At 37.7% G+C, this 22,663-nt stretch overlaps 1 protein-coding gene across 2 annotated transcripts in view; it reads left to right on the top strand.

Annotated features, from left to right (window-relative positions):
- Window positions 1-22,663, top strand: part of GALNT11 (polypeptide N-acetylgalactosaminyltransferase 11) — a 47,785-nt gene that overhangs the window by 11,312 nt on the left and 13,810 nt on the right. For both annotated transcript variants that reach the window (XR_012074132.1, XM_072964125.1), the window contains exons 2-5: window positions 9,946-10,278; window positions 17,396-17,519; window positions 18,828-18,994; window positions 21,075-21,200. Coding sequence is in view for 1 of the 2 variants with exons in the window: in XM_072964125.1 (XP_072820226.1) it covers window positions 9,984-10,278; window positions 17,396-17,519; window positions 18,828-18,994; window positions 21,075-21,200 (712 nt within the window). In the remaining variant the exon portion in view is untranslated. The remainder of the gene's footprint in view (window positions 1-9,945; window positions 10,279-17,395; window positions 17,520-18,827; window positions 18,995-21,074; window positions 21,201-22,663) is intronic.

Below are 22,663 nucleotides of genomic sequence, written 5' to 3'. Positions count from 1 at the left end.
TTTCATCTTTATCTGATGTACTTTTGGTTTACTATCCCTTTTTAGGTTCAGAAGGGGAACAAGAGATGACAGTTTTTATAGTTTTGGGGGTTGCAAGTGGTGGCGTACTATTCATTTTATGCACCTCTGTCAGAAGTTGCAATCTGGAGGCTGATCAACAGCTTTTGTAATTTTTGGATTGCTTTAGGTGGGGGAGCACCACGGTTATGTTTTCTCTTTCCTCTATTATCTGCTTGGCTTATGTCTATATTTGATTTTTTGACCCCTGTGTTGACATGATATGAGTTGGGGGTTTTTTTTGACCAAGAAAATAGCAACTGCAGTCAGGGCATTTCCTGAATATGCCTGGCAATCTTGAATAGACGCCTGGGGTCAGAAATGAATTAATTAAAATATGACAGATCATAATAATGAAGGTTTAATACATACAGTGGAATATACAGTTAGAGTGACCTTGAATGCAATGATTTCATGAAGTAAATGTTTGTTGTACAGGCCCTTGTGAGGCTGTGGTCCTTTGTCCATAGATCTTAACCGGGAAGAGATGCTCCTTTCTACTGGGGCATTTGATCAGAGAGGATATTAAAGAAGAATATAGTCAGCCTCCACCCGTTGACAGTAGATATAATTATTCAAGTATGCATGCTAATTAACAAGCCGAATAAAAACTCTAAGGATTACAAAAAAAATAGCCTCTACCAGCCCATATTCACTGACCAAGCCAGAGTCTTAAGTGTGGTTATTTTAGGTACTTTGTCATTTTGTCTGTCCTTTTAGTTTCCTTTTCTTTAGTGTTTAATTAAATTTTCTTCTTTCTTCCGTCAATTCGTAAGTATCAGAGGGATATCAAAGGATTGTTCTCAGGGAGCATATGATGTCTGGAATTTGCTCTGAACCTTTCCTGATTCAGTAATCTCCTTATTTGTAATTACGAAATACGTTGGTGGCAGTGTTTTCTTCTCGTCTGCAGGGTAGGTAAGGAATGAGAATAATGTGTATTTTTGTGTTGTCATCACCTGGTAATTTCACAGGGTATGTAGGAAGGGCACTGTTGTAAATCAGTATTTGTACTTACATGACTGTAGCTCAGTTAAAATATGAATGTGTCTCTTTTATGGAAAAAGCTAACAAATGTTTGCTATTTGACCCTTTGGAATATAGAATATACTGATGAGAAAATAGCTGCAATCTACTAACAGGAAAACACCTAACATTTAAAGATAGACGTTTTAAACTTCATTAAATATTATGAGAATTATTTTGTACTGAAGGAAAATGAAAGCTGTCTTGTTTAGTTAAATAGAATTGTCTCATTAGTCTGTAGTAAAAAAAAAAGAAAAGATGGACATTAAAGAGGCATGTGAATTTTAGACTAGATAATGGTTCATAGAGGAAAAAGTTTTTCAAATCATGCTTTTAGATTTAGCGTCTAAATTTTATTCTCAAACTTTTGACAAATTAATGGAATTAAAGTATTTCTTCCTTTAAGTATGCTAAAATTCCTTTGTTCTTGAGGTTAAAAGACCATATATTTCATTTGAAACCTTCAAATATTTAATCCTCTCCAAATTTGTTCATATTTTTCAGTTTTTTCCTAAGAAAACTTTGTAAGAAGAATTTTACCCTGATTGCTAAAGTAATACATATTCTTTGTATTTCTTTTTAATAAAATAAGTAGAACATTATCCATAATGCCACTAACCTGAGTCTATTAAATGTATTTTTCAATAATTGCTAATAGCGGTATAACATTTTACAGCTAATGTAGAAAGATTAAAAATAACTGGTAGAATTTACAGCAGAAAATTAATAAAGGTAATATTTCAGGTGGTTTTTAATTTTTAACTTCGGCTCATCTGTATTGTGATGAGAAATACAACTTTTGAGGACAGTAACTATTTTTCTGAGTTGTTGCCTAAGCGTTTTATAACTTTTTGATAATTCAACTCACACCCAGAATCTGGACATTTGGATAAGGACTTGAGTTTAGGGTGCCCTCCATAAGTTCCCACTTTTCTTTTCCCAGGGCATCTTTTAGAATAGCCACTTAGAGTTAAGCATGCATTAAGTTAGTAACGGCCACCCCAATCTGACTTTATGTCTCCTGCTCATGACCTGGGGCAGAGGCTGGCCCATTGTGCCCGTGCCCCCAACCCCAGTTCTGGGATCCATGTAGATACTGTGACTCCATCCTTTGCGTGGGTGTGTTGAACCAGCGCCTTGGATCAGAACCCCGTGGGTTTCACTTCTCCAAAGGGAGTTGGGTTGCTGAGAGGAGCTGCCTGCTGCCCCCGTGTGGGTGGTTGTGCTTCCTTATTCAGCATTCTTAATTCAGCACACCAGCTCAGGCTGCTCAACAAAGATTTTCTGATTTTTATGCATAATAGCAGAGCTTAAAATATGAATCCCCAGCACCTTGTCTTGGCATATAGAGCTCCTACTGTGTTCCCAGTGTTAGCCTTTTCTTTAGGATTGTTTAGTGATTTTCAGAAGAAAAATGTCGGATTGTTTAGTACATTTGATAGTTTGTGACTAGAAAATTACTGGAATGATTTTAAGTATCCATCTGTAGAGTGACAGTGTATAACAGGCATTGTCTTAGGGAACTTTACATAATTTAACTACTTTTTTGAGCATAATTTAGTAGTGGGTATGTACTGTGTTCTTTGTTACTGGAAGATGACTATGAAAAGCATCTCAAAATGGGTCTTCTTAGCAATAGCTATTGTGCTATTTAGAAATTCCCTTCACTGTAATCTGATAATGGTGCAGGAATTTAAATTGAGATCTCCTGAGATTTTAGACCTTTGTGACCTAAGTAGTTTGCCACAAAGCACTTTTGATATAACAACAGTGGGTGCTGATGGTAGCAAAAACAAGCTTGGTTTTTGAACAGCCACTGTGGAAAACACTATGGAGATTCCTCAAAAAATTAAAAATAGAACCACCATACAATCCAGCAAATCTGCTCCTGGGTATTTTTCCAAAGAAAACAAAAAAAGTCAATTCAGAAAGATTTATGCACCCGTATGTTCGTTGTAGCATTATTTACAATAGCCAGGATATGGGACACAATGTATGTGTCCACTGATAGTTAAATAGATAAAGAAGATGTGACATATATATTTATATACATACAATGAAATAGTATTCAGCCTTTAAAAAAGAAGGAAATTTTGCTCTTTGTGACAACATGGATGGACCTAGAGGGTATTATGCTAAGTGAAATAAGTCAGAGAAAGATCTCACTTATATGTGGCATCTAAAAAACCAAACAAACACAAAATAGAAACAGACTCTCATAGATACATAAAACAAACTGATAGTTGCCAGAGGGGATGGGGTGGGGGGTGCATGAAATAGGTAAGGAGATTTAGAGGCACAAACTTCCAGTTAGAAAAGAAGTCATGGGGATGTGATATACAGAATAGAAAATACAGTCAGTTATACTGAATTGAATTGGGAAAAAATGTTTAGTTTCTACTACTCAGGCATTGCAAAATAGGAAAAGATTGACGTGAAAAATCCCCTTCTCTTCCTCTGTGTACATAGTCCAAATCTTTCTTTGTTAACATTTAAACTATGTCTATGTATGTCAGTCTGTTTTGGACTCCGCTAGTGTTACAGGTGGAAATAAACCATTAATTTGAACCAGGAAAAAAAAAAGAAAAAAATATAGTCAGTAATGTAATAACTTAAGATGGTGACAGATGGTAACTGGTCTTACTGTGGTGATCATTTTATAGTGTATAAAAATAGTGAATCACTATGTTGTACACCTGAAACTAATATAATATTGTAAGTCAATTATAATTCAGTAAAAAAGAAGATAATAATAATAATGACAGTGTCTAATGAAACTATCCATTTAAACTGTTTAGATGTCTTCTTCCTCTCCTCCTTCACAGTAAACATTTGTTTCCCAGGATGTGCTCTGCTCACATATTACACTCTTAAGATTTCACATTGCACAGAATCTAAACAATGTCCTGTAACTTCTTTTGAAGCACAAATGCACTTTAAAAAATTATACAAACAATTATTTGTTACTTGTTAACGCTAGATACTGTATTAAACATATAGGATTTGAAAAGATGGAAGTGATCCTGTCCTCAGGGGGTTTGCTTACAGTAAGTGTAGCAGTGCTTATACTACAGGCAAATTGCTCATTGGGATGGCTCCAGCTGTGTATCTAGGAAGGATCCTTCTCATTAACTGTGTCTCCAAAGTCTGAGTGTTGACATCTGATTTTCCAACCATAACATTCAGTCTTTCCAGGTCACTCTCCGGTAACATGACTCCAACAATCATTGAACCCCACCTTTGGCCCATCCACGTTTTTTCATCCTGCCTCATTCTTCCACATCCTCCCATTTCTCCTTGTCTGTCTTAAATCTGTGGTCTGTCATTCTAATCAGCATATTGCACGTACCTTTCCCCGTTCTTCTTTGGTACGTCCCTGGCTAAAGCCTGACTCTCAGCTTACTAAAGGCACCTGTTCCCAAGCAGCTACCAGACCACGACTAGAGGAAAGCATGAAACCATCTCTCTAGTCTCACAGAAAATTCATGTACACAGGTGGTTAGCCTTTTATTCATTTAACTTTTGCAAAGTGTGTTACTTTGATACCTAACTGCTGAAGTTTTAGTTTTCTTAACTATTCAAGTTTATGATTGAAAGCATTTGGTCACTAGCTATTTTCTTTATTAACTAACCTTTAATGTTTGCTTTGACCTTCATTTTAAAAGCTTTCAGCCTTGGAAATTGAAGCCATGAGTGTATAGAAGGGATAGCAAAGAGTACGAAGCAAAAAGCCTTTATTGTATAGGTGCTGGATTCATTACTTGTTAGCATAGATTAGATTAAATTTTCAGCTTTTGATTTTTGTTTGGATGTTTTAATTTCTTTCCTTAAGCAGTTAAGGAACTGTTATTTTATTGTATTACAGACACCTGATTAAGTTTCCACTTCTTTATAGTTGGGTGTTAACTTTTTGACCTGTCTAAAAGACTTCTGAAGTCTTTTGCTTCTGAAGATTTGTGATTAATTATTTAAAAGAAAATGACCTAACTTTGTAAATTCCTCTCATTTCTATAGGTTCTTTAATTTAGTATGATGATTCACTACATTAAAATTTTTCTCCAAAAATTATCATAATATAGCTTGAAAAAATAATATTTCTCTGATGGGATTGTTGAGAATTACTACATTTTATGGTTCAGAACAAAGACTGTTGATGTTGAGCTGTTGTGAAGAGGATGAGTGTGGGGTGTTCTGTGAAGAATCTGGACAGCGTTAGCCAGATCCTATGGGTGAGACTTTTAGGAAAGACGTTTTTCATTTTGCCATTAGGTGCTGACAGCCAAGAGGTAGCCTAAAATCATGCAGCAAACAAAATGGAAAGTAGCCTCCTGTTTTTATCACAGTGACCTTTTAGTTAATTTATGAAACTGGAAAATGAGAGCCTGCTGTTTTTTAATACCTAGTTTTCATACTGTTGTTGAAATAAGGTAATCATGCTCTCCATGCATAGTATTAAGGTGTTGCTTGACTCATACAGGATAATGATACCTTTGTTTCGAAATCCCAGCATTTTGCAAGCATATTGATAACCATATTACAGTAATTTTTTCATTAATTTCAACAAATATTTATTAAATGTTTGCTTTGTGCCAGGTTTTGTTATAATCTCAGGGGATACTTCAGGAGGTAGACAGAAAGCTCCTGCTCTGATGAAGCTTACATTCTAGCAGGGGGAGATAGATAAATAATAAGCATAATGAATAAGGAATTATGTAATAAAAGTGGTAAATTACATGGAGTAGGGAAGATTGGAAGTGCTAGTCTTCGGTGGTTGAGCTGCAGTTTTAAATACAATAGTCTAGATAGAGCTTTATTGAGAAGGTCATATTTGAGCAAAGATTCAATAGAGGTGAAGTTAGCTGGGATGAAAAGTATTCTAGGCAGAGGGGAGAACCGATGCATAATCCCTAAGTGGGAGTGCGATTGACATACTTAGTGACCCAGAAGGAGGCCTGTGTCTAGGATAGAATGAATGAGGAGGGAAGTAGTGGGAAATACAGTCAGACCATCAGATAGGGGCTTGTAGGTCATTATAGGAAACAAATGATCACAAATACCTTTCCATATCATATTTTAAATTTAGACCTAATGAGAAAGAGGAAAAAGTTAACATTCATTGAATTTATACTCTATTCTTTCATTCTGTAGATATTTTCGCACATCTTCTATGTGCCATTTATTGTGCTAGGTGAAGGGAATATAGTGAACAAAGAAACAAGAAAAAGTAGTCACAGTTTTTATGGAGATTATCTTGGTCTAGTGTGAATCATAGTGTTTGTTAATTGTTGTACCTGATGACATATATTATCTCTTATAATTCTTCATACTTCATTTAATTCCAAGTATCCAGTAAAATAGAGAGTTGTTAACTTGGAATCTGGTTGATGAAAATGAGAATAAGAAAATTTGGTAATTTTTCTAAAGTTGCATAACAAGTATGACAAAATGGGATTAGAATTTAATCTTGTCTTTTTGTTACACTGTTGTTTGGTTCCCAAATCTGGTCATGCATCCTAGCTAACTAGGAAGCTTATTAAAAGCTATAGATTCCTTAACATTACCTCTGCAAATTCTGGTTTACCATATTTGGCACAGAGCCCCAGGAATCTATATTTTTAATAAGCATTCTAGAGTTTCCTGTAGTTTGGCACTGCTGCTGTCAATATTATATTTATGGTGGTGATGTGGGCATCCTTATCTTGTTTCTATTTTTAAAGAAAATGATTGTCATCATTTCACCATTGAGTATCATTTTTGCTGTAAGGTATTTGGAGGTGTTCTTGGTCAGGTTAAGGATTTCCTAATTCCTAGTTTGCTAAGAATTGAGTGTTGAAGTTTAGTAATCTCTACAAACTCAACTGACCAAATTATGTGCATTTTTCCCTTCATTTTTTAAGGTAGTAGATAATGATAATAGGTTTTCAAATATTGAGCCAGCCTTGTAAAAAATGTATTCATTTTTTAGAATGTTATTGATTCCAGTTTTAATGTTTTCTTTAAGATTTTTGTAATCTGAAATTGTGTTTAATGTCCTTTCTTATACTGTCCTTGTTTTGTTACCAGAATAATAGCCTCAGAAAGTGAGTAGAGAACTTTTCCTCTTTTCCTGTTCTTTGGAGGTTGTTACATAAGACTGTATTCATCTGCTCCACATGTTTGCTAGAACTCTCTTTTTAGTCTAGCAGTGTTTCTGCAATGGTTTCATACTCAAAAGAACTATTACAGCCATCCAGATTTCCTGATTTTCCAGTCTGTTGTGCGTTTATACTTTTCGAAGAATTTATCCATTTCACCAGAATTTATGAACAGTACTTTTATTTTTAATCTACATCTGTATTTATGCCCTCTTTCATTTTCTATGTTACTTTTTCTGCTTTCTCTCTATTTTCTTGATTAGTCTTGCCAGTGCTTTGTTAATTTTATTGATCTTTTAAACAATCAATTTTTGGCTTTGTTACCTAGTTTCCTTTTCATTTTCTGTGAATTCCTTATATAACTTCTTTTGTTTCCTTTTATTTTTGTTGGGCCTGTTCTATTTTTCAAAATTCATTGTTTTGTGGTCTGTATTTTCCAACATTAGCATCCCAGGCTATAAATTTGGCTTTTGCTGTATCCCACAGATTATGAAGAATAGTATTTTTACTGTTTTGTTCTAGATAGTTTCTAATTTTCATTTAGACATTTTCGAAGTTTGCTAGTTACCTTTTTGTCATTGATTAGTTTTTAAACTTAGTTGCCTTGTGGTCAAAGCATGTGGTCTATAGGATGCAAACTCTGACCCCACTAGGCACACTTCTTGAAGACTTGCTTTTGCTCTGCCCTCATGGGTAGCTCTTCCTCAGATATTTGCAGCGCTTACTGCTTTATGCCAAGGGATGGCTGCTAGTATAGGTAAGAACAGCACAGCTGGGGAGTTAAGATTCTGTCAGAGTGAGTTTCTAATTTAATGTTTAAGAGATTCATTGATCTGTTCTGGATGATGATGAGATCAAGGGTGGGGCAGGGTCACTTAGGTAGAATGTAGGGGAAGGTTACGAATCAAGGCATTTTGAGCTGTGGTTTTGAAGGATTCTCGACATCGCCCAACATGCTGGTGGGATTTGGGATAAAGAAAAGGATGCAGACCACATGTCAGAGTGTCTCCCATTGTCTAGAGCTGCTTGACGTAACAGGCCTTGATTGGTGCCCTCTGGCTCCTTGTGTTTGGAGAAGGGATTAGCTGGCTTTCCCTCTTGGCCGCTTTTGCGTGGCTCCCTTCTGGGTTCAGGGTCCAGGAGGCTAAGGTGTAAGTGGGAAGGCCTGGAGTGGCTTGAGGAAAACAATCTAAATATAAATCTCCTTATACAGTTGAAGAAAGGATTGGCTCCTTGGATGCACAGTTCTTTATGGAATCAGAGCAGCCTGTGCAGTTAGTCTTGAACTTCAGAGTTTCATGGCCTTTTGAGGAATTAGTCCTTTAATTTTTGATGATATTTGTTGCTTGCTTTTTACCTATGCCTAAGCAAATGTTTTAGGAAGTTACAGTGATTGTTTTAGTTGAAACCTAATGTTTCACCTAAATGTTTCTACCCTATTCTCAACATTTTTGTTGCAGGGTTGCAAATTTGCACCTTTTTTGTCTTTTCATTTGTCCTGATGGCTCCATTCACCTTGCTTAGAGAACATTTTCTTCCGCTTCTAAATAAAGTGGTTGTTTCTCTGTGCATGTCTTTAATTTAAAAAGTGCTGACAGCTGACATGACCACGTTGTCATTGGTACTGACTTGCCTTTTGTGCTGTAGTCATTTCCTTTGGTATTACAGTATTGGGAGTTTTGTTTGTTTGGGTGGTTGTTTTCCTTTGTTTTTTAAGCTTTTGAATTGACATGTAGTGAAATAACTAACAGTTCTTGGTTGGCAGATAGTTAGGAAATTGAGCTGTTTACTGTCTTCTGGGCATATGGCGTAACATTGTACAAAACAGCTAAATGTTGGAGCCTACTGATGCTGATTTGCTTTGTCCTGATTTGGGGAGCATGATAATAGTTTTTATATTATTTCATACTGTAGAAATAAAGAAGTAGTGTGTAAGTAGTATTGCTTTGTAGATTTCTTCTTTGTGTACATTACTTAAATAAGGTTTCTCTGCCCTAATGTTCAGTGAAGTATTTCAGATGTGCTTTGGGCTCTTTACAAATAATTCCTCTGGAAGTTGTGAGAGGCCTCCATGAAAACTAGATATTACCAGAAAGCTTATGGAAAAAATGCTGTTCAATCCCATATTGTTTATAAGACATAAGGAGAGGGAACATAGGATTATTTGAACTCTTTCAGTTTAAATTTGAAATGTAACTCTTGAATCTAGAGTGGGTAGTAAGGCAAGTTTAATCTTTGGAAAGTAAAATTGTTTTTTCAGGTTGCTGGTTTTTAATAACAAATTTTAATATCCTTGGATTAAAAGATACAGTCTTGTAGTTTTACAGTTAGATGGAACCTTAGAGGTACTGTCATGACATGTGTGGTACTTGTATTTTCATCAAGAAAAGTTAGAACCTAAAAAAATTATCAAACTGAAAACAATCCAGAACAGAGGTGAAGTATCCATTAACATGAGCAAATGAATAAGTCAGCTATTTTGCTGCCGTTTTGTTTTCTGAACACTAACACATTAGCCTGTGGTTTTAACCGTTGAATCCTTTTATTTTTTTCATTCAGTGCTATCCATGTATCTTCTTATGCTTGACTCTTGGTTAACGGTATGCACAGGGGTCCTAAGTAAATAGTTTAAAGTGCTACTTGATGGTGTGGACAACAGTGAATACAAACTTGGTAGTTGATTTATAAGTGTATTGAAGTGTCTAACATATCTGTCCTTCTCTTTTAGGAAACTGAAAATGGCCCTTCAGCTATGCTAGGTCTATAATGGGAAGTGTCACAGTTCGGTATTTCTGTTATGGATGCCTTTTTACGTCTGCAACCTGGACAGTTTTGCTTTTTGTTTATTTCAACTTCAGTGAAGTGACTCAGCCACTTAAGAATGTGCCCATCAAGGGGTCTGGGCCCCACGGGCCATTCCCCAAAAAATTTTATCCCCGTTTCACTCGAAGTCCAAGTCAAGTATTAGAATCACAATTCAAAGCAAACAAAATTGATGATGTGGTAGATAATCATATTGAAGATCCAGAAAAAGGCAACATGAAATTCTCTTCTGAATTGGGTAAGTGTATTTGATTTTTGCTAGCAGCATTTCAAAGTATTTAATCATTGGAAGCTTAAGTTTAATTGTTTTTTAAATCATGTATTGCTCGGAGGATTAAAAATGTGACTTTTTTCCCACACCAATTTATTTTGTTCATGGGCTAGCTGTGGTCCTCTGATTTTTGCAGACTCAGTTGGGAGTTGTATTCTATTTTGTCCAGTTCTGACTTCAATATTTTATGAAGACTTGGGAGAAACTCATAAGGTCCAGAATAGAAAAAAAAATAATGAAAAATTAAGTGGCTGGAAAAAAAAATGGAACCTATGGGGGAAGATTTTAATTGCTAGTATTATTTAATAAGGGAAAGAATGGTTGAAAGATGACTATATTTAATATATTCTGAAAGGCAGAGTTAATTAAAACAGAACACAAATTATTGGGTTTAGAAATAAGTTGAGATTACTTATATCTAATAAGGTTTCTACTTATAAGAATTATTAAGGTGCTGGACTATATGTATTAAATATGGTTTATAAAACAGAAACATTTATTCTTCAAAAATTGTATTTTGTTGAATTTCAAAGCAAGAATCTTCAAATGCTATAGTTGTAGAGTCCTGATTTCAGCAATTTTAAGAGGTAAATGAGCCATGTTGGTTATCTTTAAAACTTAAAAAAAATTTGATCCTCATTGAAATATCAAGTAGTAAGTAATTTAGGAGTAAAAGCCTATAGTAAGAGATTTTGAGAGATTGAAAGATCCACAGACTATAAAGGAAATGTTAAAACAGATTTTTTTTTCATTTCATCATAGTTTCAAAGAAATAAAATCAATTTCTAGGACTTAATCATTTTCTAATACATGAGGTCAAAAGTACTTATAATTATATGAGGAAATGAGAGCTAGTACTTCCTTTAGTTTTTGTAAAAAAAATACCATCTAATATTTTTCAAACAGCCATTTGGACATTTTAAGAAACATTAATGGCAAAATTTCTAGATTTTTGTCCAATTATTTTGATAAAACTTTTATAAAGAAGTAACATTGGGTTTACCATTTTGAATGGACTTTGTGTTTGCCTTTGAAAGAAGCCTTAAGAGAATTATAGGTATTTGAAGTGCCAAACATTAATGGCCAACAGAAAAACTAAATTCTTTATAAAAAGATCCTAAAGAATATGCAAAAAATGATTATAGCTAATAAATTAATTCATCAAAGTTGCAGGGAATCAACACAAAAACCAGTTGTCTTTCTGTACACTAACAGTGAACAGTTTGAAAATAAAATTGGAAGAACAATTCCATTTACAGTGGCATCAGAAAGAATAAAATACATAGGAATAAATTTAGCCAAGGAGGTGTCAGATTTGGACACTGTGAAAACTATAAAACACTATTGAAAGAAATAAAAGTAGACTTAAATAAATGAAAAATATGTCCTAGGTTCATGGATTGGAATGCTAAATACTATTAAGATGTCAGTGACACCCAAAGCAATCCATGGATTGAATGTAAACCTTATCAGAATCCCAGTGGCCTTTGTTGAAAAGATGGAAAAGCTAATTCTAAAATTAATACGGAGTTCCAAGGGGCTCTGAATTGCCTAAACAAACTTGAAAAATAGCAGAGTTGGAGGACTTTTATTTCAGAACTTCCTATGGATCTGCAGTATTCAAAACAATGTGGTACTGGCATAAGAACAGGTATGCAGATCAGAGGATAGTCTGAGAGTCCAAAAATAAACCTGTGACATCTGTGGTCAGGTAACATCTATGGGCAAGTAACGTTTGTGGTCATTTGATTTTTGTAAAGGGGGCCAAGAGCAGTTAATGTGGAAAGAATGGTCTTTTCAACAAATGGTGTTGGGATAGCTGGATACCCACATGCAGAGAAATGAAGTTGAACCCTTCCCTCATATCATATATTAAAATTAACTCAGAATGGATCAAAGACCTATATGTAAGAGCTAAAACCCTAAAACCCTTAGAAGAAATCATAGGAATAAATCAAATAATAAACTGGGGAGACACTGTATTCTGTATCCCATCCCCTCACACCCCAGCATTATTAAAGGGTCGGAGTTACCCTATCATTTAAAAAACCCTACTCGACTTTTAAAAGCCAGTGTTCCTGTGAATTGTTTGACCATGAAATCTTTTTTTTTCTTTTTGACATCTGTTAATGTCCAGTGGAATTAGTTTTCCATGACTTTGGGAAATGCTGTTACAAGGGAGTCATTCTGTGAGGAGAGGCTATAAAGTTCTAGTACGGGAAAGAGAGAGCAAAAGGAGATTTTACTGTTCTAGATAAAGGTGAGGTTTCTGATGATACTAGAGCAAGGATGTTAAATTACAGTGATTTTGATTAGCTCTGTGGAAGACTTTCTTGACTGAAGCTGATTAAAGTCTGGAACAAGAGACTTTTTATAGAAAGGTTTACCAATATTCTAATTTTTTAGGGGAGGAGTTTATATAAAAACCTGCCTTTATAAATAGCAAGGTCCTACTGTATAGCACAGAGAACTATATTCAATACCTTGTAATGGCCTATTGAAAAAGAATATGAAAAGGAATATATATATGTAACTGAATCACTATGCTGTACACCAGAAATCAACACAACATTGTAAACCAACTATATACTTCAGTAAAAACAAAGCAAAAAACCTTGCCTTTAATTGGGGCCTATTGTTCATATGTGTTCTATAATCTATTGCTTTCGTGGAAAAAAATCATTGTCTCTTTTTTCTTGATCATAGTTAAATTTTTCTCCTGAAAATATTCTTAAGATTATGGCTAGTGAGCAGGTGTCATTTATGGCTAAGGCACACTTGCTTTTTGAGCTAGACTGATAAAAATTTGACTTTAACCTCAGTTTACTTTTTTTTGACAAACTAGATTTGAGAAACATGGCTAATTGGTTATAAGAAGTTAAAAGTCAAGATTTTTTTTTTTAATGGAAACAGAAAGGAGTTTATTAGGGCACACTGCTACAGACAACATCTGGCCACATAGGCGAGAGGTACCTGCATGAGCACTGAGGGCCTGCTGTTGCAGGGGCCGGCTGTTGGGGTGTTTTATAAGTTCGGGCCACTAGGTTCCTGATTGGCTTGTGCACAAATCTCTGATTGTTTGTAGGTGACAAGTTTAGGGTCTGCAAAGGGCGATGGGATTTGACTCTGATAAGGTAGACATTACCTGGGGCTATCAGTTTGTTAGGGGAAACACGCCCAGTAAAGAATGTACTTTATTTGAGAGCCCAGAAATGGGGGTCATTGGACTTTGAAGGATGTCAGTTGGTCCAACATTCCCCCTGACAGATTGGCAGTGACAAGTCTTTGGGACAGGGGCGAAGGTCTCTTCCATATCTACTTCCTGCCTGCGTGCTAATTTGTCCAGGGTTATGGGGCCCAGACATCCCTGCAGCCTTAGAGGTGGGAGTGGAAGGAGACCCTGGCAGTGTCCAAGGGCTGCATCACGGGGATGTTGGCTTGGTTTGTGGCAGCAGTCTTGGTAGGTGGTGTGTATTTGTTCCTAAGATCACAGATCTTGGAGCTCAGAGACAATTGTTTTTGTAAGAGAGGAATATAACACAAAAGTAGGCGGATACCAAGATAAATAGCTAAACCCAGTAAAAACAAAAAATTTGAGAATGTCTTAAAAGGACCTTATGCCTTCATAGATCTAGGAAAAGGCATTGGAGAAAATGTCAGAGACCTGTTCAGTGACTACTTTCCTGTAAGCATTGACATACCTGACTCACTGGGGATAAAAGTACAGCACTCAGTCTGTATTACTGTGAACGGGCACCTTGGGTGGGATGTTAAGAGCCATGTGGTTTTGTAAGACAGCTTTCCTTAATGGCCAAAGTAGATGTCACCATTAATGATCTTAGTGCTTTTCTAGATATGAGGAGATGCTAGGATTTGAGCTCATAGAATCTCCTGAAAATATATGACTGTCTGAAGGCCTGTTTTGCTAGTTTCCCCAGAGCAGAGTGCCTCATTCCTGATCTCCGCCCTGAGCTCAGTAGGGTGCCACTTCAGTGGCTTGCAACTTAATCCTCGTAGAGGCAGATGAAAGGTGTCCTCATGGTCATAAATTGGCGACCATGGCTTGGGAGGCATTTCATGACCATTTTGACCCATGGTGCTAGGAGTGCTCATTCCTAGGTCAGGCGAGGATTTCATTGATAGACCACTCAATGTGCTGTTACTGGACTAGGCCTTATTAACAGCAGACCACCTGTCTTACTGGCCTGTTCCCAGGAAAATATCCCTCTTGTTGCTTCTTCCCATATCTAGAGTTACACCATTATATCACAAATCTCCTGTAGAACTGTATATCTGGTTACTTTAGAAGAAAATTCATACTTATGGTCAAAATTAGAGCAGGTAATAATTGACCTGGTGAGGGACTCCCAGCTAGTATTATCAGTAGGGGCCTGAACAGACCCTTAGAGTGGAGAAAGTAACTCAGAAGTACTAGGTAGAGGGAGTTGACCATAAACCTAACAGTGGGATTAACTTAACTCTGTACAGGATCATGAAATACATTTAGATTACTGAGCTTTAGAAACTAACTTAGAGTGGTTTGTAATAATTTAATTAAACCTTGTAAAAATCCCCAAGGGCAGGACAGCTTCTTGTTAGCTGTGCCTTGCCCTCTTTCTCAAAATTTGCATTTTAAGAAGATGGTGAGATAAGGGTTCCTGGAGAAGACCAGGTAGAATATTTGCATCTCAAAGGCAAGTTCCTCCTAGAATGACTTTTCCTTCAGGATCAGGAAGGTTTTTTTGTTTGTTTGGTTTTTTTTTTTTAAGATACTTACAAGTCTCTTAAGATAAGTAGGGGAGGTTTTGGGAGTGGTAAAAGGTTTGGTGGGTTTTGGATTATTTCTGGAGCCACGCCTCTGGTCCTGTCACAATGAGCAATGGTGGTGGCCACATATCTGGCTTGCCTGTTTGTCTCTTTTCTTATCTCTTCTCTCCTAGGAGATTTTCTCTCAGGGTCAGAATTTTGAAAAAGTATCTAGTTTTTTCTAATTGCATATGCAAAAAGAACCAGTTTTTGAGTTTTCCCTACACCAGTTTTTTCTGGTGTCTAAATATTGTTTTAATACCATTTTTTTCTTAGTCATAGGCTAGTAACTAAAATCTTTCCAGTCAGACAGAATTTGCCCAAGAGGTCTCTGTGGTGGAACAGAACCAGAATTTGCCATTTCACAAGACAGAACACAATGTACAAAACACATACATGCATGGCCGCCACAGACTGACCAGTATGAATTCTCATCAGACAGTCCCTTCTAGAACCAGATCTGAGTTTTGAGAGAGAGCCGTAAAGCCTTGGACATAAGAGACCTCAGACCATTTGCCCAATTTGCGACAGAAAGAATCAAGCTGGAAGATGGTGATTATAGCTCAGAGTCCCATGAAGGGGCCAGGTCTCCTGATATGGAAGTTGGTATTAGGGCCAGGCAACATTACAGAAAAAGATAAGCTGCTTTTCTTTAACGTCTGGGAATTAAACTTAACCCAGTGTTTTAAAATGCAACCCAAAGGTGAGCCCCAAGGAATAGAAGAAGCAAAGGGAAGGAAATCAGCGCAGACTCTGCTCTGGAGTATTGCCCAGAAAGAGAAAGTCTAAACCCCCGGCATCCTCTTACTTTTGTCGCCGATAGGTGCAACTGGTGTTCCAGGTTCTTGTCCCGTCCCAGAAAGAATTCAGAGACAAGACTTAGAGGTTAAAAAGGTAAAGCTGAGGATTTTATTAAAGGATGGATAGTACACTCTTAGGGGAGAGCGGGCAGGCTCAGGTGAGCAGCTGCCCTGAGTTTCTTTGGCAAGTTGGTTACTTAGGGTGTAAAAATGAATGGGCGGAATATTCATTGGGGAGGGAAGGGTTTAGGGTCGTATTCCCTGATTTTCATCCCAACTCCACCTTCCCAAAGGTAGGAGGGATTTTTGTCCTTATTTAGTCTGGATCGGAAGTGTCATGGCGTCGGGGCATGATGGGTACTTCTGATCTGCAAGGCTAATTTTATTGAAATGAGGGCATAATGAGTAAAAGGTTACATTCGGACACTGGAAATTCCTGCCTTTTCTGACCTTTCTTTGTTGGTCTCCAAGCCGAAAGATGTGGTCCCTTATCAGCCCAAAGATTCCAGCTTTTCTTTCTCTGCCCAAGGATCCCTCCTGCTCACATGATGTGTGGTTTCCTGCATTTGGCCTGTGCCCCTCCTTTCTGCCTAATCCCTGCCATTTGGTCTGTATCCCCCTTTCTCTGCTCATATCTAGCTATCTGCCTGCTCTAACACTTTGGGTGTCCCCTAGGGAAGGAGAAGCCAGCAGGCGCAAGGGCTAAAAAGCTGGCACAAGAGGCCAAAAAGGGAAAAAGTGGGGGACTCTTCCACTGGCGACTTCTACCTGGTGCGGTGATGGAAGGCAGGAGGCACGGCCAGTCTGGAGGCGTGCTCCGCAAAGAGCATAGAGAAGGCACAGAGGGGCACCACGTGGTTGGGCCAGGGCCAGAAGAAGGGAGAGATGGAGGAAGGAGGAGATGGAGAGAAGAGTATTTGGGAAAGAACAGACACCTTTCTCATGTGCATTCACCACTATGGGCTGGGGTCATTTGCATCAGTCAGATTGAGTTTCAGGGCCCTCTGAGAGTAGCCCAGCCAAGGTTCCTCAATCCTGGGCAAGACTTCAGGGAATTTCCGAACGCTAGGGAGCGGCAGGAAGGTCTGAGAGAGGAAAGGAAAGCAGAAGAGGGAAGCCTGCCCTGATGATTCTGGTGTCCAGAATGGAGCGTCCAGTCAAGCCAGGAGACTTCCATAGAAGCCCAAAGGGCTCCCCTGGAGTCCTAGCCACGTATGGGCCACCAAATGTTGTGGGCCACGGTGGCGCAGCCCGTATGGGGACATAGTGATGTGGGTTTGGTAAAAGAATTTACCAGAGGTAAATTATGGGAATAGAAAGGGGTTTGTTAGGGTGCACTGTCACAGACAACAGCAGGCCCCACAGACGAGAGATGCCTTCGTGAGCCAAGATGTTTTTTAAGATAGTAATATAATAACAGTAATTGCAGCATTCCTTTCCAGTTTTAATGCACTGACTGTAACTACACTCTTTTGCAGGTATGATTTTTAATGAACGTGATCAGGAGTTGAGAGACTTGGGGTATCAGAAACATGCCTTCAATATGCTTATTAGTAACCGCTTGGGCTACCATAGAGACGTGCCGGATACAAGGAATGCAGCGTATGTTCCTTATTAGTTTCTGCTCATCATTTTAATAACAGTACTTTTAGTGCCAGTGTAATTAGTCATGGGGATGGCGTTAATATTTTGCAATTAGGCTTCATTATTCAGCGTACTAGAAAACTTAAGGCAGATTTTTACTCTTAGGTTTGAAGCCATGTGGTCTGAGAATGTACTAACAAAATTCCAGAGCTTGCTGTATTTCTTTTGAAATTTAAAATCATGTGGGGGAAATGGATGGAGGTGCTAACTGCATGTGATTAAATAACCCTCCGTGCATAAATAAACGTTTATTATTGGATTCATGACAGAAAGAAATTAAAATCAGTGAAGAATTCTATTTATCTCACTTTTCTGTTTTCGTTGCTTTTGTTTCTTCAGAGGCTTTCATTCCTCTGGTCAATCAGCTGTTCATTCCTTGTTTGCTGGACACTCCGTTAGGCCCAGGGAATGACCAGAGTAAGACACAGTCCCTGGTTCACAGGGCTTGGAGTCTGGCAGGGGCGGTAGATAAGAAGATGAGTGAATGCAGTACCACAAGAGTGAGGGCTGCGGTGGGAACTGAGGAAATGGGGCCTCCAGACCAGAGTGATCAGGGAGGATTTCCCCACGTAGGGAACAGATTGAGGCATAAAGTTACATTGTTTGTCAAAGGGACTGAGACACTTCACTTGGGCTGTGGTGGAAGAATGGCAGGAGGCTGAAGGTGGGCGGGTCCCAGACCTTGGAAGGCTTGGTGTGCTGGGCAAAAGGGCGCGAATTCCAGATTTGATTCTTTAATCAGTGGTTTTTTATTGTGATGGCTTAAAGCCACTTACCCCTTTTTATCAAAAGTTGCTTACATGGAGGCTCTTCCATTATCCTGATACGTGTCATAGTTTACTTAATGTCTTTTTCTGTTATTGGGCAAAAAATAAAATTTTCAAATACCAAATTTCATACTTCTGTTACTTCCTTTTGAAGCCTCATCAAGGAGAAGAAACTGAACATCAGCTTATGAGTGCTGCATTAAAAACTGTAGAGATTTCAGTGGACACACTTTTATGTAACCTCTGTACCAAAAAAGAAAAAAATGCAAGCTTTTAAAAAGTTGACTTAAACAATAAGCGGAGTAGTAGGTATTGGAAGGAGAAATTAATAAATGTAAAACTCTTGAATAAGAAACCACACTGGTCTCTTAAATGCTTTTTTAAACGTTGGTAAAATGTAAGAAAGTCTGCACAAGGGGGCAGTTAATATTTAGTGAAGAATAACCCAAAACACTTGGGCTTTTAAAATGTCAGAATGTCCCCATATTTGTCTTCACAGATGTAAAGACAAGTCTTACCCGACGGATCTGCCAGTCGCTAGTGTTGTTATTTGTTTCTACAATGAAGCCCTGTCTGCCTTGCTCCGGACGGTGCACAGCGTCCTCGACCGCACACCAGCCCGGCTTCTTCACGAAGTTATCCTCGTGGACGATGACAGTGACTTCGGTAAGGAGTGTTGTAGAGTGTTGAGCACATCAGCAGAGCTGACCATTCAGTACATAATGGTTAGGAGGACCCTCCTGCGTGCAGTTGCAACAGGGCTAACCACAATTAAATGCCTGATTATAGGGTTATTTTGAAGAAAATTGCCTTATCTTTGTAATCTGTTTACAAACTGCTACTCAGATTTGGTCCTTGAAATTTTTTCCTTGGCTTACCTTTTAAAAAAAAATTGTTTTATTTTGAAACAACTATAGATTGACAGTAAGTTACAAGGAGTTCCTGTGTACTTTTTCACCCAGTTTCCCCTCTTGGTTACATCTTCAAAACCAAGAATTTAACATTGGTACAATGTGTTACATGTACAGTGCTTTGTCCTTTTATTCCATGAGTAGATTTCTGTAACCACCACTGCAATCAAGATACAGGCTGGACTCCTCTGTTACCCTAATGATCTCCCACGTGCTACCACTTTATATTCATACCCACCTCCTTCCCCCATCTCTAATACCTGGCTACCCTAATCTCTATGATTTTGTTTCTGTGTCTATGATTTTGTCATTTCAAGAATGTTACATAAACAGAATCATGCACATGTGACCTTTAAGGACTGACTTTTTTTCACTTGATGTGATTCTTCGGCTTAGGTTTATCTAGTAAGTCTGTTACACCCACTATTCCCAGATAAAAGTGGATTGCCTTCTGAAAGCTCTTAGCTGATCTCTGAAGGCCAGTATTTTATGATTAAATACATACTTGATACACCTTTCTTTAATTCAGTGTAGACTCTTTCTAAGAATGATTCAGTGTACACACAACAGGATAGAGGGCTTTTTTATTTGCACTACTCATGCAGCTCTCCTCTATCTCGTGAGACAGGTCGTGTCACCATTTTACAGAGGAGGAAATACTACGTGATTTGCTCCAGATTCCACACCTGTGAAGCGGTAGAGTTGACATTAGACCCTTGGTCCACGTAACTCAAGCCTGCCTCTCTTTTCAGCACAATCAGCTGCAGGGACACACTGATAACTGTATGTCAGTCACATAGTTTTCACAGCTCAGGTATTTATTGAGCATCTCTAATACCAGCAGCAGAACTGGTATGCCAGTATACTTACATACACGTAGTCAGGAAATGTGCACAGGAAGTTCTCATACCTTGGTGGGTATTGGAACTCACAGGAGAAATAGAAAACAAAATTTAATTTTAAAAATGAATGATTAAAAAAATGAATTTGAGTCTGTACCAATTAGAAGATTGACTAAATACTAAATTCTAGAATTTATGGTGTTGAAGTGGTGAGGGTATAGCTCAAGTGCTGGGGCGCACGCATAGCATGCACCAGGTCCTGGGTTCAGTCCCCAGCACTTCCATTAAAAAAGAAGAAGAAGAAGAAGAGAATTTATGGTGTTAATTTTTTTAAAGTCAACCTGTATTTTGTTTTTTACTTTGTGGGTATTTTATCTAAAAGGGGAAATTCATGATCATTTACAATGGTTTATATACTAACTATGGAAAGAACTGTTATTATCTTACATGATCTTTGAAGTTCTTAAGAAATTTAAAGGGAAATGAGCTAGAATTTATAAAAAAATACTTAGTGTCTTTGGAAGGTGCTAAATTAATAAAAGGTCACATTTACTGCTGCTATTACATAATTCTTAGTAGGAGCATAGTTGTTTCAGCTATTCTGAAATGGAGTAAGACTTATGTAAACGTCTTGTCATTTTCTTTGTTTTAAATCTGGTTTATGTGCAGTCAGCTGGACATTGACTCACTCAGGATACTCATTTCAAACATTGTTCAGGCAAAGCGTTGTGCTAGTTGCTGTGGAAATACAAGTAAGTCTATAACTGAGGTAACTGTTCTTCTAGGCTGCTGTTTCAGCTCTTACCCCTAATTTTCTTCCTTTTCCCTCTTTCCAGGATAAGCTATGATCTTCTTTTAAAATAAAGCAGAAGATTCTAATATTTACTTGATAGTTTGTTGTTGCAAGTACCAGATACAACTTGAGAATGTCTGTAAAATGTCTGTGCTTAAGTCTCATGTGGTTTGAACAGTTATGGGACTCTTTATTTTCAGATGATTTGAAAGGAGAACTAGATGAATACATCCAAAAATACATCCCTGGGAAAATTAAAATAATAAGAAATACCAAGCGTGAGGGATTGATTCGAGGAAGAATGATCGGAGCAGCCCACGCAACAGGTAGAACGCCCATTGATTTTTCTTGGTGGGTGTTGAGTGATGAGGGCTCTGTCCTTGGAGCCATTCCTGATTTCTGCAGAGGTCTGTGAAAAGTAGTGTCTTAAGTGGGCGTTCCCAGCAAGAGACATGAAGCTTGTTCAGTTTGGGAAAGGACTTTTCATAACTCCGACCCTGTTGTCCCAAAGTGCAGGCTCCAGGGAGGCAAACTCTTGAGTCCTCACTGGTCTGTTTTCATAGTGGTCCCTGATAGTGTGAACTGCTGCCTCTTAAATGGGTTTTTATCTTGTTCACTTATATGAGGAGAAGAGTCCAAACCATAATATAACTGAATTTTTGTGGTTTTTTTAATGCAAAATTTAAAATATATGTACCCAAACTGTTTGATTTGAATTCTCCCAACATTTCTTAATGTATGAATGCATACCACTGGTGATATGCATCATGGTTTTAGTTGGGTAGATGGACATAATATTATAAATTAACATCCGTGACTATAAAAGTATTTTAAAATTTCCTCTTAATCCTTCCGATTTCATCTAGGACAAAGTATCCATTAGTACTAGTGTCTTTTTAAAACCTTGCCAACACACAGTCTTCCCTTTGAAAAAGAAAGAACAAGTATCCAATTTAGACTCTTCTGCAGGAAATATATCTGGTTTTTACTCAGTTACATTGTATCAGTTCAGATGTGTTTCTTTTTATGGTTACCTCTATGGAAGGTCGGTGATCCTGATTTTCATTTATGATCTTGATTTTAAAAATTTCCTTAAAATGCATTTAACTTAAAATAAATGAATTTGCTTGAAAATATTAGGTATCTAGTATTATAGGTAGTGCCTGGGTGTGGCAAAAAAACAGAAAGTCATGAAGCAAATCTGAGAATCCCAGAACTTTGAGGGGCGTTCCCTAGTAGAGACAGACTCTCCTACCTTCCTGTACACCGCCCTCCTCAAGATAACCAGTCACTGGGGTACAAGGTGGTTGGCACCGCTTGCTGTCACCACCCACTGTCCCATTTCCTGGGTTAGTTGTGATTTAATTTTTAGAATTTTACTTCTTCCCTCCATTCTGTTAAACCTGCACAGAACAGGAGCAGTTAACAAAAAATGAGAAGTAGCTCGCCTCCATCCAGTCTGCAGTCATATGCAAATTGAATTCCAGACTTAATGATTTTCCTTCGCTAGAGGTCTAGTCAAAGACTTACTGACTTGGCTTCCTAAAGGAATGAGAGAAAGAGAAGGTTGTGAGTGTTCGTGGAGAATGGTGAGATGATGTCACAGAACATTGTCCTGGTAGAGTGTGTTGTTACTAAGAGTCTGTTATTTCCAGATAACAATAGTCATTTAGTTTTTCTCTTCAGACCTTTCAGTCCTTGTTCAGATATAGTTCAGAATCTGTGAAAAAAGTAAGCCAGCTTCTGGGAAATCAGTCTGAGGTTCAGTGACTGTGTATAATCTTCACCT

The sequence above is a fragment of the Vicugna pacos genome, chromosome 7 (genome assembly GCF_048564905.1).
Source record: "Vicugna pacos chromosome 7, VicPac4, whole genome shotgun sequence".
NCBI classification, from domain to species: Eukaryota; Metazoa; Chordata; class Mammalia; order Artiodactyla; family Camelidae; genus Vicugna; species Vicugna pacos.
Note: the sequence above shows the minus strand (reverse complement) of the source record. Positions and strands in the feature narration are given on the sequence as shown.